The sequence below is a fragment of the Phaenicophaeus curvirostris genome, chromosome 21 (genome assembly GCF_032191515.1).
Source record: "Phaenicophaeus curvirostris isolate KB17595 chromosome 21, BPBGC_Pcur_1.0, whole genome shotgun sequence".
NCBI classification, from domain to species: domain Eukaryota; kingdom Metazoa; phylum Chordata; class Aves; order Cuculiformes; family Cuculidae; genus Phaenicophaeus; species Phaenicophaeus curvirostris.
In genome coordinates this window covers 9,340,837-9,359,594 of record NC_091412.1, presented here as the reverse complement: position 1 = coordinate 9,359,594, position 18,758 = coordinate 9,340,837, and the positions used below count along the sequence as shown (strand labels likewise).

General features: G+C 38.4%; 1 protein-coding gene across 3 annotated transcripts in view; it reads right to left on the bottom strand.

Moving 5' to 3' along the window:
* Positions 1-18,758, bottom strand: part of NCOR1 (nuclear receptor corepressor 1) — a 65,017-nt gene that overhangs the window by 36,757 nt on the left and 9,502 nt on the right. For all 3 annotated transcript variants that reach the window (XM_069874105.1, XM_069874107.1, XM_069874106.1), the window contains exons 2-11: positions 15,254-15,431; positions 12,771-12,910; positions 10,420-10,615; positions 8,590-8,772; positions 6,636-6,749; positions 4,115-4,171; positions 3,662-3,714; positions 2,993-3,059; positions 2,285-2,457; positions 178-268 (exon numbers count right to left, since the gene is read on the bottom strand). In XM_069874105.1, coding sequence (XP_069730206.1) covers positions 178-268; positions 2,285-2,457; positions 2,993-3,059; positions 3,662-3,714; positions 4,115-4,171; positions 6,636-6,749; positions 8,590-8,772; positions 10,420-10,615; positions 12,771-12,910; positions 15,254-15,361 — 1,182 coding nt within the window. In that variant the 5' untranslated portion in view covers positions 15,362-15,431. The remainder of the gene's footprint in view (positions 1-177; positions 269-2,284; positions 2,458-2,992; positions 3,060-3,661; positions 3,715-4,114; positions 4,172-6,635; positions 6,750-8,589; positions 8,773-10,419; positions 10,616-12,770; positions 12,911-15,253; positions 15,432-18,758) is intronic.

Sequence of the window (18,758 nt, the reverse complement as noted above, 5' to 3'; positions counted from 1 at the left end):
GAAGTATTTGTAAGACCTGTTTCAAGCCAAAGTTTATGCAGACTCTCTCAAACAAGCCCCAAAAGGCTTCCCTTACCCAAAAAACCCAAACTCTCCGAAAGAGACCTTTCACTGCCAGTAGAAGGATATAGAGTCATTTGCTGTGCTTCTATAGCAAGGTACAAACAACCACCTCACCTCCTGCTCAGAAAGCCCATCAATGATTTCAGAAATCTCATGTTCACTTCTAGCAATAGTTGCTGAAAGTCCAGCCCCTCTTTGGCCAACTCTAGAATGAGGGGAAAACAAAAGCATTAAGGATAAAAGGAGAAAACATTGTTATTTTCAGATTTGGTACACAACAACGACAGCCTTCACAATTCTTTAAAATACTGTTACCAGTCTCCCAAAAGAGCTAGGTAGGACTGTTCTTTCTTCAGCAGTGTCAGAGTACAACTCTGGTCATGTACTGCAACTTCAAACAACTGCCTGGTTTTACAGGTGGATTTGCAAAGCTCAGCAAGAAGGGCAGCTTGAGTCAACACCAAAAAAGGAGCGTTACACTGATCCCATTGCCGGGAGGTGTTTTAGATACATTAACAGGCTTCTGCTGAGTATGAAAAATGTGCATCAGTGGCACAGAAATCATCTTGGTTAGTGCAAGTGGTAGACTATGACAGACAGCTTTTTACTTTTGATTTTTTTAGAAGAAAAAAAAAGCACATTAAATTTGTCTTTCATCACTTTGGTCAAGTTACTAACACAGCACTAAGACTTGTTACAACAAAAGAGCATTTTTAACTTCTGATCTGATGGGGAAAGTGGTTATTTGGAAGAATTTTTCGGCTAGAGTTCTTTAGGCCCAAGAACATCATAATACTGTATTTGAGCATGTGGGTCAAAAAGTATTTCAGAGAAAAACCACTGATGATTAGAGACAAAACATGTTCTTTTGCTCAAAGATTTTACTGAACTAATCAATTTGCACAAAATTTGATTAAAAAAAATAGTATTTACATGGCAATAGTATAACAAGCACAGCTAGAGACAAAGATGCCATTATATCAGAGAACATAAAAACAGTATAAAGAGACAGCCCCTTCCCTAGTAGTCTGCATTACAAAGACGTTAAATATTCTTAAAGTAAGAGGTTCTTATACATTGGAGTTCTGTTCTCATTCTAACAATTTACTTTCTTTTCCTATTTTCTTGATTCCACAAGCCAGATCTTGCAGACTTCATGACATATCGCAGACTATCTGCTTTTCCTGTGTTTTATGAAGTAAGGGGATTTAGACAGATGGTTAGAAGAGATAGTGATGACATCTTTATGGGGCTTGAACTCTCAAAGGTGTATTACAGTGACCTCAAGCACTAGATAAACAGATCTGAACACAACTGAATCAAATGACTTAATCCTAATTTAAAGAACTACCTACAGTGCCGTAAAGTGATCTCTCAACGAATAGCACTTCAGTCCTTTAAGGGATTTTTGTGCAGTTTCCGCTTAACAAATGCCTGATAGATTAAAATTAAATAATAGGGACTTAATTGTCACAGCTTGCATACTTCAAAAAGGAAAAGTGTCTGGGATAAAATTACACGGCAAGTACGACAAAAGATCACTCATGTTGTCAATTAAAGAAATAAAATGATTTTTGAGTGCGTAGGCCAATGAATGTAGGGATATGAAACAAAGGAGCAACAGATACCCAGTGACAGAAAAATACTAAGTATAAATTCAGTGTGTAGGTGAAAAACGAACAGGCTCGCAAGAAGCTGTCACTCCAATTATCTTAAACCAACTCCACAAACTTCTTTGTGCATCTGAACAGCTTAACTCGCATCATCTCACCAAACACCACAACCTAATGAGTCTTTGTTAGCCCTTTTTCTGTATTTCTTTTGGAAAAATACAGGGTTTGATGGCAGATCTGGAAAGGGGGATAGGAAAGAACAATTTAGACATTGACTTAAGAGGACACCACACTGACAAGGCTTGCGCTGCTGATAAAGCCGGCAGGGAGGGACAGGAAAGGGCAAGACACAAGACAGTGGATTTATATAGAGGACAGTCATGAAGATGCTTAGGATATGAAGTGAAACTTGAGCTCAAGGCCATGAAACAGTGAGCAAACAGAACATTTTACTCTATGCTGTATGATACACTAGTCTTTTTTAAAAGAAGAATACAATGATGAACATAAAACTCAGCCATTAAGCTGAACTAATTTTACTATAATTAATTAAAAAACTTAAGTCCTACAAAATGTTTTATAAGAATATTCCAAATGTATGGTAATACCTCTGGAATCGTTCTTGCTGTTCTCTTTGCTTCCGGATTTCTGGAAACTGTTTTTCATAGTACTCTCTTGTTTTGCTCTCCTTAGCTTTCCTGCGTGGATTATTTTCTATCCTGTCAACTTTCTTTTCCCATGCCTCCATCAGCTGATCGTAACGTTGACAGATTTTCTGTTCCTGTAAAATTCCAAAAGTAAACCTTGAACTAAACACAAATATACCAAGTGATCAGTACACAAAACATGGGAGGGTCCATATTTTTCATGCTGTAGTGGTTTTCCATTTTGAAGATGACATATAATCAGTTTTCAGCAGAGAAAGGGTAGGCAAGTGAATATAAAAATGTAGATTTTTTAAATAAAAAAAAAGAATCTGAGATCTGTCCCATTTTCTTTCAGATACTCCAGATTCTGTACAAGGGAAGAAGTTCCAAGAGGGCAGGCATGACAACAAAGACTGCCACTGAGTCTCTTCCATTTACAGTCTTTAAGAAAAGAAAAGAAAAAAAGTCTTTTCCTTATTCTACTTCAGATGGGTTTCAGTCAAACAATCAACAAACCAGTTATAAACCTGCAGTTTGTTTTCCAATAAATCAACAGAATTTTAGCTTAAGAGCAATGGGATTTACACGACAGATTTGGGAACACAAGTCAGGGATCCAGACAGAAAATCAACTGCATGCTCTTTTTTTACAAAACCATGATAGTATTACCCGTTGCTTTCTTGCATGGTTTCTTCTTTTAAAGAACAGTATTAGCTTCTTCCTCATCACCTGGTTTCTGGAAAACAAAGTTTTTTTGGGAAAAAAGTGATCTACATAAGAATTAAACACTTCAAAATAACTAAGCAAAGCCCATATGGGTTCTGGATGCCAGGTCATTATTACAAAAAATACTTTCAGGGGTAGAAAGCAAAGGGAAAATTCCTGATGAAACAATGATCTAAACAACCCATTATGTTTTATCAGACAGAAGATAGCTAAAGACAGCTGGAATATGCAATTAAGACACAACATCTGCCAATTTCAAGCTAGGCGCTCTCCTTTGCCACAAGAATATGCTAAAATTGAGTCAATTTGGCTTAAGGTATTATGCTTTGAAAAAATACACAAGCATTACCAACTTAAAAAATAAGTTTTATGAGATACATTTCTCTTAAAGTTATGATGAAAAGTTACTGCTTCCCTTTGCCTTCAGTACATTTAACTTATTTCTTGCAGCACTGTTATCAAACAAAGAAATCTGAAAATTAGACAGACTGAAAGCTTTTAAATACGTTTAAATACATATATCCTATTTGGAAAGCACAAAAATAAAAACAGAATGAATGTTTGAGTCTAGAACCCTGAAACAGCACAATGATACAATATGGAAGCACTTACGTTTTGATGTTTTCATGGTAGACCTTTGTGTCCGATGGTTGGTTGTAAAGTGGCTACAATTTTGGATTAAAAAGGTAAACTTAGTACTTTTCAGTGCATGTAATTCTAAATATTTAACAATACTCTAATATTCTGTCAACACTGCACTCAATCCAAGATGCAGCAATCTGAGGGGATTAGAGGATGATACTCAACACAAAACACAGATTTCATTCCTTGCAACTACATCGTTATAACTACTCATTGTTCATATTTCAAGCTATTCTCTCAAATAGATTCAGATCTATTTTAAAAAATTACTCAGAAGGCAAACCAGTTCATTCCAGCCCCAGTGTATTCAAACACAGACTTCTCTTACACATTAGCATAGTACTACAGCTGTTTACAGCAGAATTACAGATGTGAAAGTAACAGTGGCAAGACAGAAAAAAGCATAAAAGGTAAAAAACCTACCAGTTCAACTTTTGGACCAAGACCTTCAAAAATCTTGTGAGCTTCTTCTGCTTTTTTCTGCAAATAAAGTTTTCTGTATAGTTTATGTCAGTCATCTGAAGTGAGTATCAGAAGTGTACCCAATTCTTTCACTATGCCAGCTTTTTTGTTGTGTTGCCTCAGCAAGACAAGAAATCTGGACCCAAATTACGCAGTTACTACTCTGACTTCAACGTCTGGAAGCTGACAGAGCATAAAAGCAGGAACTGACCTCTGCGGTTCAGGAAGAACATGCATTTAATTAATAATAGAGCAAATAATTAGGAATAGGAAGAAAGGTGTCCAGTAAAATGAAGCATAGATAGCCTTGAAAAGTGGAACTAAGCAACTAAAATATCCAGCTGCAAAGTCTGGGAGAGCAAACCAATGTGTGTGCACATAGGGAAGTACAGCAAAGCTCCTCCTTCCCTCACACAAGGCAATGACTCCAAAATAATTCTGACCCTAAAGGATGTGGCACTGGGTAAGAGCTGGCTTTCACAAATTCATTTCAAGCCTCTATGATCTTCCAAAGCCCTTTGTCAGCAGAGGCAGCTATCTGCAATGACACAACACTAGTTCAAGTTTGCTTCTCTCCCCCCATAGTTGCACGTGCTATTTCTAAGACATCTACAAAGAAAAATATAGGAGAAACTAATCCATAAAGCAGTTATTATTAGAAAGCGTTCTGCAAAGTTCTAACCTCTTTCCATGTAACTTCAATCTTGAGAAATTCTTTGGAACTCACAGCTGCACAAAATTACATATCAAGGAAATACTATAGCCTAACTGCAGCAGAATGGTTTTTCTGGTCTCAAAACATTTAAAACTGAACTGTAGCCCTATTACTTTAACCAAATCTTAGCCAACAGTAGCTGGATCTTACAAGTAGTTATCCTAAACTGCATGGTTTGAAGATAAAAGCTGCCAAGGGGACTGTCCCCTTGTAAAACTGCAGCAGGAAAGATACCAAACAAGTGCCATGTACACAAATGGCTCAATACCTCCTTAATAATCCTTCAAATAAGACAGTGAGTATTGACATATGCTATTTGTATTAAACCCCATCAATATTGCCATTCTACAGTACATTCTACAGTAGAGAACTCAACGAGACGAGAGAGACGAGAACTCAAAGCAAGTGCTAAAGGGATTCACAAATGCATCGAGCTTGGTAATTCCCCTAGTGTACAGAATCCTGTATGAACAGCTACATGGAGAGGAGCAGAAAATAGATGACCATACACTGACACATTTTGCTTTGTGTTAGGCAACATAAAAATGGGTTTCTCATCTACTGGCACATACACAACATGGGGAATGCAACTGCAACTTCAAAACCCTGCTGTAAAATCCACTTGTAACCAAAGTTAGCAAAGATGGAGTCGCACAGCAGCCCGCTAACCTTCAAATTCACACAGTTTTGCCTACTACCCAACAAGCTCCTCAGGCTGAGGAACTCTTGTAAGGCAATTGTATGATTTTATTAATTTTACATTATAGTATGTAGCAGATTTAAAAGAGTAAAACCGGTTTGTAACCAGAAATAAACATTTTGCTGTACATTGCTTACATCCTTTTTTATAATACAATAATTGCCCTAATGTCCTGTATTGAGTAAATTCATCAAATTTCAGTCAGCTGGGGGAAGGGGAGAACAGGCTGCAGGGAACACTTGGGATGGTTTTACTGCATGCAGTCCAGTATCGTGTGCAGTTTTTTACCATCTCAAATTTTCAAAAATAGTCTATTGTACTAGAAGTTGGCTGTTTCTCTGAACTACAGAATAAAATTAAACAAACATATACCACTCTTGCAAAAGATCATAATAGTTTCAAACCCAGCAGATATCCAACTCCCTAATCACAAACGACCAGGGGAAAAAAAGGCAGGAAGCACTTTGCTGCTGTTGGCAGTATTACTGAGCTCCTGTACTTGTCTCGCCATTTACGCAACACAAGCACACAGTTCACATAGGTGAACTTCTTCATATCATATCAGTTCACATAGGTGAACTTCTTCATATCTAAATCTTAAGTGTCAGAAATCAGAGTTTAAGAAGAAGGCATAGAATCTTACAAGATACGCAGTTTTTCCCTTTTCAGTTAATTTAAATTTAGGGTCTTCAGCCAAGCATGTCAGTATTTGTGTGATGAAAAGAAAATGAAGAGAAATTTCTGAAGCATTACCTCTCTACACACATGCACACACAAACATTTATCTGTGTATGTGTGTTTATATATATCTATCCATCTCACGACAAGGGTGTAGGGATAGATGTGTTCCCTACACTGCTGACAAGACAGAAGAAACATCCTGCAGTCAGGAATGGAAGTGTCATGCAAGTGTCTTTCATTTAAAAAATTAAATCTTAAAAAGAGGAGTGGGCAAATCAATAAAATCAGGAGAAGCTAAAATTGCCCCACAGGATTGAGATATAACAGATTTTAGCACATTGGATCAGATTCACAGCTACACTCGGTCAACTGAAAAGCATGCTTACCCGATTTTCATCATAAATAATTTGGACAATACTGCGGTGTTTCTGTTCCACTGGAGGAGGGGAGACAGGCCTCTCTGGCTCGGGAGGCTTAGCAGCTTCTTCTTCAAGTTGTTGCTAAGAGACAAAAGAAAGAAAATCAGCCATCCGCACCATGCTACCCTTACCAGTAATTAGTCACCAGAGATAAAATATGCATCTGATCAACAGTTAACACTGCCTGTTATTTCTCTTTTTAACTGACAAGGAATGAATGAAATGGTTTTAATGCCAAGAGGGACAATAACAGGACTAGGTTTTGCATTATTGATAAATCGAAGTAACTGTTCACAAGACTCACCTGCAATGAATCAAAGTTGTTTGAGCTTGGCATTTAAAGCCACTGTCACATTAATTTTATCACTATTTAACCAAAAATACTAACTTTGGAGAACAGTTACACCAAACCTGCCTTCTCACAAAGGAAGTAATCTCAAGTGCCACCTTTCTACACTGCAGATATTTAAGCACCATTATTACTACTGCCTTATTGTTTAAAAAGGCACAAAAGTCCCTCTAACACTCCACAGAGAATATCATCCTAAACACGCTTCATAGCAGAAATAAACCACTCCACACATATTGAAGTTCCAAGACTGCTACAATACCAAACAAGCAAAAAATATCAACAGCAATAAAAAAAGTAATAGCTTCCTAGCTACTACACCGCTGTGATTTATTTTCACATCAAATAAATCTGGTTCAGTGACATCTTCAGTTTTTAACTGTAAATATCCTTTGTCCATGCCTGCTACAAACACAGTGCAAAGAGCTTCTGACTGTAGAGATCCATCCTGCCTTACAGTATTGGCTAGAAGGTGCTATATTGCTGCATAAGAATTCAAAATCTAAAGTTTTTGCAGGCTTAGTTATTGCAGCCAACAGCAACTTCATAATTTTTTAAAAGTACATGGTACAAACCTGCACAAATGAACATGATATGCATAGTACTTGCTGATTTTGTGGAAAAGTGAATAAGCAAGCAAAAAGATAAGCATCACTAATGCACAGCCAGGTACGCAGTGACATTCTTTTTTTCTGGCTTTCTGCTGAAGGTCATTTTACAGATCATTAGAATTCAGGCGTAATTAAATGCTTCTAGACCACAAAAACACACTGCTCCAGAGAGCTGTCTGTTATTTTGGACCTACAAGTTAACAAATCCTATAGCATAACTCTCACTTCCTACAGTTCTCACTAAAACTTTGAAAGTTGTGCAAGGTAAAGGAGGCAAGGACTTTGTTTTTTCCAATGAATCACAGATGCCCAGATTGAAGGGTGGGTTTAGTTGGCCACAGCAGCTACTGGGAAGGTAACAACCACTTCCAGCAAACATTTCCTTTGTTTCCAAAGGCTGAAGTGCAGTTCTCTGACGCAGAACGTAGCCAGGACTGTATTAAAACAAAAGTGATACTTCCTCCTTTATTTCTCTGCTCTGTTTACTCACACTCCTACACTTTCCCCCAGGGCTCACCTTCACTTGAGAGGTTAGGATCTCTTGCCCTTGTGAAAGCAGGTGATCATGGGACTTTTGTACAAGCTCTGACCTTGGAGACAGATGCAAGGGACTCTCCCCTTGCACAGCCTGCAGAAGATGATCACCTCCCCTCACCCAGTCATCTTAAAAGCTGAAATCACAGCCACAGCGCCCTTGTTTCACCAGCCAGCTCGCTGAAATGTAAAAGATAAAGCCATCTACTGTTGGCGTTCCTATACAGCTTTCTCCTGTTTCCAAAAACGTTTAAAACTACCTGATGACCAATCTATGTAAATGTTCCAGCAAAACCATACACGTAACCTTCCCTTTTAACTTGTTATTTGGTTTACGCAAACAAAAAATTCACCGCCATCACCAAAACCAAGTTTTTCCACACTTCTTTCACTGGCAGATAACAACAATAGCGTCTGCTATGCTTACTTGCTTTTTCTTCAGTTTAAGAATTTGCTGTTCGACCTTTGCAATTTCACGATCCACGCGATCCATGCTCTGTATCAATTCTTCCTTCGACAGCTTTGAAGGTGAAGCATTTTGGTCTTCCCCACAAGGCTGACCAGAAATTGGAGAAGATGGTCCCTCATGCTTTCCTCCAAAAGCTGGGTCCTTTCATGGGGACAGGAGTGAGGGAGATAGAGAAATCAGTCATATTAGTAACACATGAGTGTTCAGTATCCAAACTAGCATGCATGAATGAAAAAGAATTTCCAGTTACCTAAGTTTGATATTTCAGTTTATTAATGCTCTAAATATTTAAGAATTAGCTGACAGCTCATTTACAATACTGTAATTTCAAAGTCCATCTTCAAAAATAACAGCACAAATCTATACTTACCTTGAAACCAAATAAGATCAAAACATCTTCCTTTTAAAAATATAGCTCCACAAATGTACACAGTATCTTTTAGTTCTAAAGGAAGCCAATCCTCAATACTCTGAACACACACTGATGAAAATACTCTTGAAGATGACCACAACCAGCCTAATAAAGTACAGCTGGAGTCAGCTGGAGCTATAAACGCAAAGTTCTCTTAAGCTTAACATGACTTAAGAGAAGTGGTGACTTGGAGGACAGATCATTACTCATTTTGCCTAAGTTTTTTTGTCTTTTTTTTTCTTCTGTTTCCAAACAACATATTTCACCCTGCTTTATGTTCTAACACCAGCACTGTTGTACCCTGTCTTTGCTTATGCCCTCAAACCATCATGCCCCATGACTACCTTGCCGACAAACGCTCGCTCAGCCACACGTCCCTCATTTAATTCAATCTGACTGAAAGATGACGTGTCTCAATGCCACTTCTCCTCAAGATAACACTAGGCTGTATTTCTAAATTGAGACAGCAGATTTCTGTATGTTGCACCTGGATAAAAATTCAGTTACACGCACGCATGTTAACATTGCGTGCCTTAGCTCAGTTTCTGAAAGCCCCTTTGATCTTATTTTTCCTATGCAACACAGCAAGTTACATGCTATCATAACTTTACTCCACAGAAAGTTTATTCACATGATAAAAGGAATGGTGGAGAGAAGGCAAGGCAAGTAATTGACTTCCTAAAAATCTTGTATCTGTTAGCTTTTCACTCCATATGGAGAAATTTTTTTTTAAATGACCCAAGTTGAGAAACTTGAGTGCTCATCTCCAGAAGTCACACCCACTATGCACCACCTTTCTGGGCTGTGTTTGTGTGCGCACATGAGAAAAGATTCAATACTCATTTGAGATACATTTGTCTGCTCTAGACAAATTGCCCTAATCAATACTCAGTATCCACAATAGAAAATATCCACACCAAACTAGATTGTCCTAGATTTACTCAAAATGTGACAGTGACAAGTATGATTAGTGTTATGTAAAAATGCAAATTCATTTCAAACGCTTAAAAGGGAGAGGGAGTGGAGTACTTTGACCATTGAGTACAAATACTCATTACAGAAAAAATGGACTTGCATGTGCTTGCCAGCAGCTTTCAATTGAAAAGCTGAAATATTTCATGTACTGTAATATCATAATTTTGCATCTGAGATTTTAATGACTTAAGAGTGTAGCAGCAACTCAGAACTCCAGCCTCTTTACTGTGCTTGTGGTACTGACTCGCGATCACAGTTTCTGATAATGTGCAAAATTTAATTTCTGGGATTAAAGAATGAGCCTAAACAAATAAAAAAAACTACTTGACAGAAAAAAATTGATTAGTTCACCACAACACAGGAAGTTACACCTTCAGCATCATAGCAGAAAATGGCTTTACCTTCTTAATATCCGCAGATCTCAACCCTTCCTGCACAGGATGTACTAAAGGCAAGACAGTAGCTGCACTGACACGCTGAAAATGGGAATCGGAGACTTGTTCAAGACGTGGTCGCTTAGATTCCAGTGAATCATGATCTGTCTGAGATGGACCTGGGTGAAATTGCTGTTCATATCCAGTTCTCCTTTCCTGAGGCCTAGCATACAGAAGAGAGAAACTATTAAAATATATTGCTTTCCATACAAGAAAAGCAATATGGAGTTCATCAACAATTTTCAAATACACAGAAATGCAATTTAGCAAAGCTCCTTCTAAAGAGGAAGGCGGACAAATGTTTTTAGCTATGACCTTCAAAAACTTAGGTTAACATGTATTGTAAAAGATAAAGTTCATTTGAATCTTAAGAGACACTTTAAATGCATGCCTATCAATACAAATCCTTAAAGAAACTTACCACTGCTACAATGATATTGTTCAAATCAAAGCTCTGAATCAAATTATAAACAAAAAAAATGCATGAGATAAATATAGTTCTATATTCCACTGAGCACAGATGGCCACAACAGCTCCACTATTTCATTTTCACAGTCAAAGAATTTTGAAATACACACAGAATGCCTGAAATGGGCCACAAGGCTCTTTAGAACGTGATCTCTACTAAAATGCTACTACATGACAGAAACAGTCATTGATTCGGCCCATGAGTCATTCAAAAACTCCTCCTTCTCAGAAAAAGGCTACAGAACAGTGTCACCAGCTTCTCTGCAGTGCAATGCACCAGAGATGTCCACAGAAGAACCTCATACACTTCAACATCTCCCTGGGAAGCACCACTGAAGAGAGGACAGTCCATTCCTGTATTCTGCCAGACTTACTGAATAAGCTTTTACCAATTTACAGGGGGGGCAGCATTTCTGCTATAAACTGAAGTTCTAAGAACTCTAAAAGCTACTGTGATTCTCAGCACTAAATCAGAGCCTTAGTGACATTCCAGTGAGACAAGATAAAGGCAATATGCAAGCCCCAGATTTCTCTATCACTAAGTTATTTCAGGGAATATTCTAATGAGATTTTAAGCTAGAGCAGTACTTACATAACATTCATCACTGGTATTTGTTCAGAACTAGATACCTCAGTTAAAACCAAAATAAACTGCTTGCAGCAATCCAGCATATCAAGTTGCTCCTAGCAGATATACTTACTAAGAGTCCACGGAAGAACAGGTTGTTACAAGCCATAACACTTGCTTACAACTGTACATCAGCACACTAATGCGCTGAAGAACTGAGGTGCATAAATCATATAGCGACCTCTTCCCTAAACAGAAGCATATGCTCACTAATTTACGACAATCCAGTTAATCTTACTCTGATCTGTAGTGGGTTTTTAATTACTAAATTTGGTTTCCAAAGTACATCCAATATTCTCAAGGAATACAGTCACACGAATACTAAATACAGTCTGAAAACTTCGTTGAACCTATCACCCTTACAGTAATATTAATGCATCTTTGAACATTCATCAATACCCACCGTGAAGCAATCTGTTTTACCAAGAAGGAAGATAGTACCAATCTGAAACTAAATTACAAGGCACGATTCACTGTAGCTGTCCGCGATACTTGTGTCCTCAGTGAACCTCCTGGATCCAGATCAGTTGCATCGACTTACACAGAGGCAGGAATGGTATACAGAGCATATTTAAAGCAAATGATACAAAGCTGTCAAACGCCTTGCCAAAAGCAGCATGCACTCCGACTCAGTCCTCTGTGCCTAGAAGCCCATTTTGTGACACACTGCAGTGTTTTACAATTCTTACAACTCAAATACCCCATTAACTCTGTTGTTTTCGCTTGCCCAGTCACACAGACACCATCTGCTGAATGAGCAGGCCTCATGGAGGAAATAATACAGGTAATATTTGCAATGTAGCAACTCTTGTACTTGTTGCTCTAGCTTGGCAAGATTGAATTATCCCAAAGGTACAAACTTTACACACTTTTAGCCTAAACAGCATAAAAAAGTTTGCAATATGCACTTGGCTTCTCAGAAGCTCACTGACAGCGTTGTTAGGAGAGGTGTGGGAAAAGCGAAGCTTACTGTCACTTCCCGTCTGCGAAACAAATATATTGGTTAAGCCAGAGGGACTGAGGAATTACACAACAGCTACAACACTCAAATGCAGAAGACCAACACCGTTACAACAAAGGAGAACCAATTAATAAAGTGAAGTACTTGGGAAAAACTTGTGAAACTCAGAAACCTTTCTATTTAAAAGTAAGTTGTAACTTCACAGAAAGCACAAACTCATAGAAGATTCATGTTCCCATACTTCAAAGCCAGCATCCTCACCTGTCAGAGCCTGGGTGGAATTCAGAAAGCAAGGAAGGCCTGCGCCGAAGTTGCTGCTGCTGTTGCTGCTGCTGCTGCAAGAGCTGGGTTGCCTGACTGACTTCCAGGTGAGACGAACGATAATCGGGAACCGCAAATTCCTAAATGAAACATACTTCTGACGTTAACAAAGGAATAGAAGACAGGATCAAAAGCATTTGGTGTCACAGAATGAACATTTCCAAAGATACTAAACACAAGCCAAGACCAGGTCACCAAAGTCTTATTCAAGCTCAAAAAAATGAAGTTTGTGAACGGCAGTTCTATGCTTTAAATGATCTTTAAACAGAAAAAACAATTCTACAAATTCCACCTAGCCTATTAAGAACTTCTAAAAAAATGCAAATGAGTCAGCAGCAGCAGAATATCCTCAAAAAAAATTTCTTTCAAATCAGTCTTGCATATCCAACTACAAAGCAGTAAACTGAGAATATATTCCAGCCACCCTAGGCAATTCCTTCTGCGATCAGCTCAAGACATTCTTATATCAGACACTATTAATTAGGACTAACAGTCAGACAAGATGTATCTTCTGACAGATACAATTTATAATCAAAGTGAAGTACAAGACAATTTTTTTGTCTATATGGGTCTTCAACCTCTTACTTTTACAAATTAAATGCAGCTGGCATTAATTGAGGAGAAATTCTACACGATCCACAATAAGTCATCATGCATAAGATTTAGTTTTTACATATTATCTAAAAATAAATACAGAGCAAGCCAAAAAGCTCCAATATTGAATTTCCTTTTGCAAACACATAAGCAGAACAAAACACCTGAAGTATCCGTAGCAGGAGAAGAATTTCATTAGAAGAAGGGAAACCTGAACTGCTGTAAAGCCAAGAGCCAGTCCCTTAAAGCCCACCACACCAAGCAGAGCACCGGCTGGCAGAATAATTGCTAGGCAGTTATGACCAAGCAGAAGATTCATCAAAATCCAGTCCCCCAATCTTGCTGGAGAACACAGTACCTGGAAGCACCAGTACAGCTGCTTCAGAAAAAATTTAGAAGGTAACACAAATTTTTACATTTCAGATTCACATTTTCCACCTCGCAAACAGCTTTTGTGAAGAACTACATTTGGCTCACAGATAATTCAGTCCAATATTCCTCACACAGAATGAGGAAAGTTGACTAAGGGGTTCACTTCTTGCTTTCCTGGGCCTAATAGGAGGTTAATTCCCCATAAAAACTTAGCACTCACAAACGCCCTCACAGTTCAGTCTCTCAAAGGGTTTGTTACGCCTAGAACACTGCATCCATATTAAATGTACGCTGACTGTAGACAGGCATTTGCATATTCTTGGAAAATTACTGCTATCAATGCATACAGACTCAGACACGCTTAGCCGGCCAAATTTAGTATGCCCAAACATTAATAAATTAAAGCAAAACTGCAACAAAAGTTTATGAACACAGTCCCTAGTGAATTCATTCAAACTATGAGAAACCAATGATAAAACCAGCAAGTTTACATTACTTCACCACAATAAAGGTATAGAATTATAAACTCAGCTTTCTGACAAAACACAAGTAAAAAAGTAAACACATACATCACCTGGAAGCAGCAAAATGCAGTGTTTTTATTAAAAAAAAAAAAAAAAAGAAAAAAAAAAAGGAGGGGAAACCAAAGGAAAATAAACTACTCCACAACTGTTGTATTTACCGAAGCAACACTGGCAGCAGTTCTCCTCAGCATGCAAAACACTTTCTTTGCTACTTTGAGTATTTCTACATATTTGATTTTTCAGCATTAAGAAAAGCAGAGGAAGAAAGGATCAAAAAGATTCAGCCTTCTGTGAAGACAAGATTCTCAGTGTTCAGACAGGCCAATCTCTAAATGTTTTGCCACTTTGAGTAGAATTACAAATGTGAAATAACAGGAAATATTGACAAGCTGTAGGGTTTTACTTAGAATACTCTCATAATTTTATAGATTTATCTTTTCTTACTACTAGTCTATATAAGAAGAAAGGGTAAAAATAAAATTTAAAAAAAAAATCATGCTAAATCTTTAAAAGCCAAGCTTGTAGTTAAAGGCAGTCAGGGATTTGAATAATTTCAGCTAGAGCATTGCAGGAAGGCATAATTCAACAGGTAATTATATCCTTTCAAGGTGATACTTCAGAACGAAGCAAGGAGCAGCACACGGCTACAGAGTACACTTTGCAGAGGTTACACCACAGCCAGACCCTCAGCCCCAAACACAAGTACTTGGATAAGTGAAACCCATCAGCCTTAATTCAAGAGCCAACCTCCAGAGGCACAAGCAATGTTTTTATACAGGTCTCCCCGGTCAGTTTTAACTGTGTACACTGGTCTGCAACTCCACTGTTTTCAAGTGTATGACTTTATTGCATTGTGGGAATTAAAAAATTCCCATTTGGCAAAGCAAACACAGGAATTACACTCTCACTAAATTTGTATCTCTGTCTCCTTACCTGCTGGTGCCGGGTGCTAGGGAAGGTGTACTGGACAGAGTGAGTGGGGTAACGGCTCTGTTCTGTGCTGAATGCTCCTTGGTTAGGAGGGTAGCCGGAACTTGACATTATCAGAGAAGAAGTCTTCACAAAGCCGTGAGATCAAGACCAGCAAGCAATCATGTTTCTAGGAAACCGCCTAAAGGAAAAAAGATCACTGATAAGCACTGAAGTACCAGATGTACTCACAATACATTACAGCCATAGTCACCTAAGCAAAACAACCATTACCAGTAAAAGCTTTTTCCTGATGTATTTATTTAATAGGTTACGCTAGTCTGAAACATGTTAACGGGTCTTAAATGGGCTCAAAATGAGACATGTCAGCATCGTCTACACAAAGATTTGAGGATCATATTGTTGGAATACACCATTTTACCAGTTACCAGTTGAATTAGGAGGATTTTAAAAGAAAAGCAGGTCACTTTAAATAGACGTTAAAGAGATTATAACAGTCTATAAATTGACTATTTATTTACAATCAATTTCTTTAGCACAACACGAAGTTCACTTTCATTTCTCCTACAGAGTTTTTTGATTGTATGAACTGTTTCTTGCTTTCAGATTCAGGTACTTTTAGGGCTGCTTTACTCGATGCCACCCACAGTTCATTAAACTGCCAGGTATTGGTCAGGCTCTAAAACACCATTACCAGCTAACAGCAGCCTGACAAAAGTAGTTAGTAAAAAAGGTTGTCACGAAGAACAAAAACACAACTTCAATTGACAGCATAGTTTGTCTCATATGGGATGCCAGAAACGGAACGTACTACAATACACTATGAAGCCTTCAAACAATTCTGCTTAGTTGACATTCAACAACTACTCTGCCTCTATTGTGCTCTCTGGCTACAGCTTTACGCATACAGATCTGGGGAGGATTGTAAATACTGGAAAAAATCCAGTCAGGTTCACTAACGAAGTCTGAGCATCTATGACGCTGCGTCTCATTCCAGCGATCATTCTGATGATCAGAAGTCACTGAGCGCTGCATCCATCAGTGCTTTGAGCAGGTAAATCCTGGCTCTAACCAAAAGAGCTGGACATATATATTGTTTAAACATGCGCTATTTCTCTCTGATAGCTCAAAAGAATTAATCCTTGGAGCCTATGTATTAAATACAGGATTCTATCAGACCCAGAGCAAATACTCAGCTCTGATCCAGAGCCTAGCAAACATATCAGACCATCACAAAGTAACTGTTGATCCCTGCCTAGATGACTTCATTTCAAAGTGCATTTATCTGCAGCTTTTCACAAACATCATATGTAAAGTTACACTTCGAACTGCATTTTCCATTGTCAATAAACAAAATTTTTCAGCTCAGGAAAGGATCAGACACAGCAAGCTATACAAACAGAACTTAAAGTTGGTATTTATCATTCCCATTCTCTCTGTGATTTTTTTCATCGCCTTTCCCTCAAAGAGAGCTTTACACATTGGAGTATAAGAATAATCACATAAATTTAGATTTACTTCTTAGACCTGACTTCCAGATATGAAAACTTAGAAAAAACACTAGTTTCTTTCAAAGCAATACTACAGGTCACTAGTTGTGTGCTTTAGAGTGTCTGTGTATCTATTACAGCACCTTTAATTCATATCCAAATGACAAGCCCTAACAAAGAATTTTTCACCACTAACAGTTATTATACTTAATCATTCATACAGCATTCCTTGGAGTACATTTTTACCAACTATGTGATAGCCTAATAGGTCTGAGTCATATACACTATTTGATCAAAAAACTGTGTCAGAAAGCAAGCAGTTTTAGCTAATATATGTTGTTACAGTAGTTGCAAGCTATAGTATCTGAACATTCAAATGTATTCCCAAGAACAAGCTACAGCAAAAAAAACACCTTAATTTGCTGAAATGCTGATGCCCTAACTTGTGCAGCTTCGCCAGCTTTGTACCTTCAGACAACCTTCATAAATATGCGGAAGATGACTAACTGGATTTTTATACACATGGATGTCTGCTACACCTTGAAAACCTCAATGAGGAGTAAAGATGGCAAGACTGGATCTGATAAAAAACGTTCCTTCAGCCCAACATGCTGTGAAGGCCAGCAGCAGGCATTTAGGGAGAACATATCAGTACTCTCCCAACAAACTCTCCAGCCTTCCAGTGGCTCCCCAAGACACTCCTTGTGGCTCAGAGATTCCCTGGATCAGAGCCTTTCTATTTAAGATTTCTTAATGGCTTTCTCTTCTGTTGGTTTGGCCAGTTCTTTTCCAAACCCGTATAAACTCTCAGCATTCACAACTGCTTGTTGCGAGAACTTCGCTCTGGCCCTGCTACCTTTCTTTGAGATCTCTAGTTTTCCCATAGGAACAGATCAAACAACTACTTCATCTTCTTTTCCCCCCACTGCACATCTAAAGGATGGGGATTCTGCAGAGGATCTCACTTCTTCCAAGACAAAATCAACAATGTAGTACAACATACAAAATGACATTGAAGTGCAATATTTCCTCCCTCTAAGCCTCCTTTTCTTGTGACAGACATTTATACACGCCTGCACGCTCTCCTAATTTGACCTCTCTATATGCCCTGCAGATCCCATCTTATCTTGCAGCCTCCCATGAGCTTGTTTACACTCTGCCACGAGGCGGGGGGGGGGGGGGGGGGCAGTTTTTGCCAGTAGAATTACTACTGATATTCTGTCCATCTCTCCCCATCTTACTACCTTAATTCTGCAATTGTGGATGTAAGTACTTGACTTCAACTCCTATTTCTCTGCAGGCAACCTTATGACCTTTCATTTAAAAGCATTTGCTTCTCCAGCATCTGCTCGCACATATCCAGTGAATATAGATTATTCCTCCTCAATCTATTTCTTGGTCTACGAGAGCACTGCCAGCTTCCTGCTATAACCTCTCCAAGTTCCATACCTCCAGATCATGTTTAAATACAACAGCCTTTTTGCATAAAATTGTAACTGTGTATGCAGACTGTAAACAATCTTATCCAGGCTTTTCTCACTGCTGCATCCTTCCCTTAGTCATGACAAACTTCATCTTGTTCCACCACAATCCAATCAGAATCCTCTTTTGAAAGCAGCTCACTATTAACTCTCTCTGCCTCTCCAGTCCCTCCACTGTTTTCCTCTTCTCTGCCAGAACAGAGGCTGCTCATCTTCATTTTCAGCACCCTTGGCACTTTACAATGTAAGAAATCGACTTCCTTCTGCTGAATGACAGCAAGAAGTTGTTTTCCAGACAAATATTTTCATACCTTATCATGTTATTCTGCAAATTCCAGATGTTTCTCATATACACATTTACAAGAACTGTTACAGACTTTGGAACTCTGTTTTAAATGCCTCACAAAGATAAAGTTACTTTGCGAATGCTTTCAATTGTCTATCTCGATGAATGCTGACAATTAGAAGGAGCTGAATGAAGTATTTCTAGTTTTGTAGATCAGAACCCTGTCCATTTTGCTATAGCGTCCCACCTTA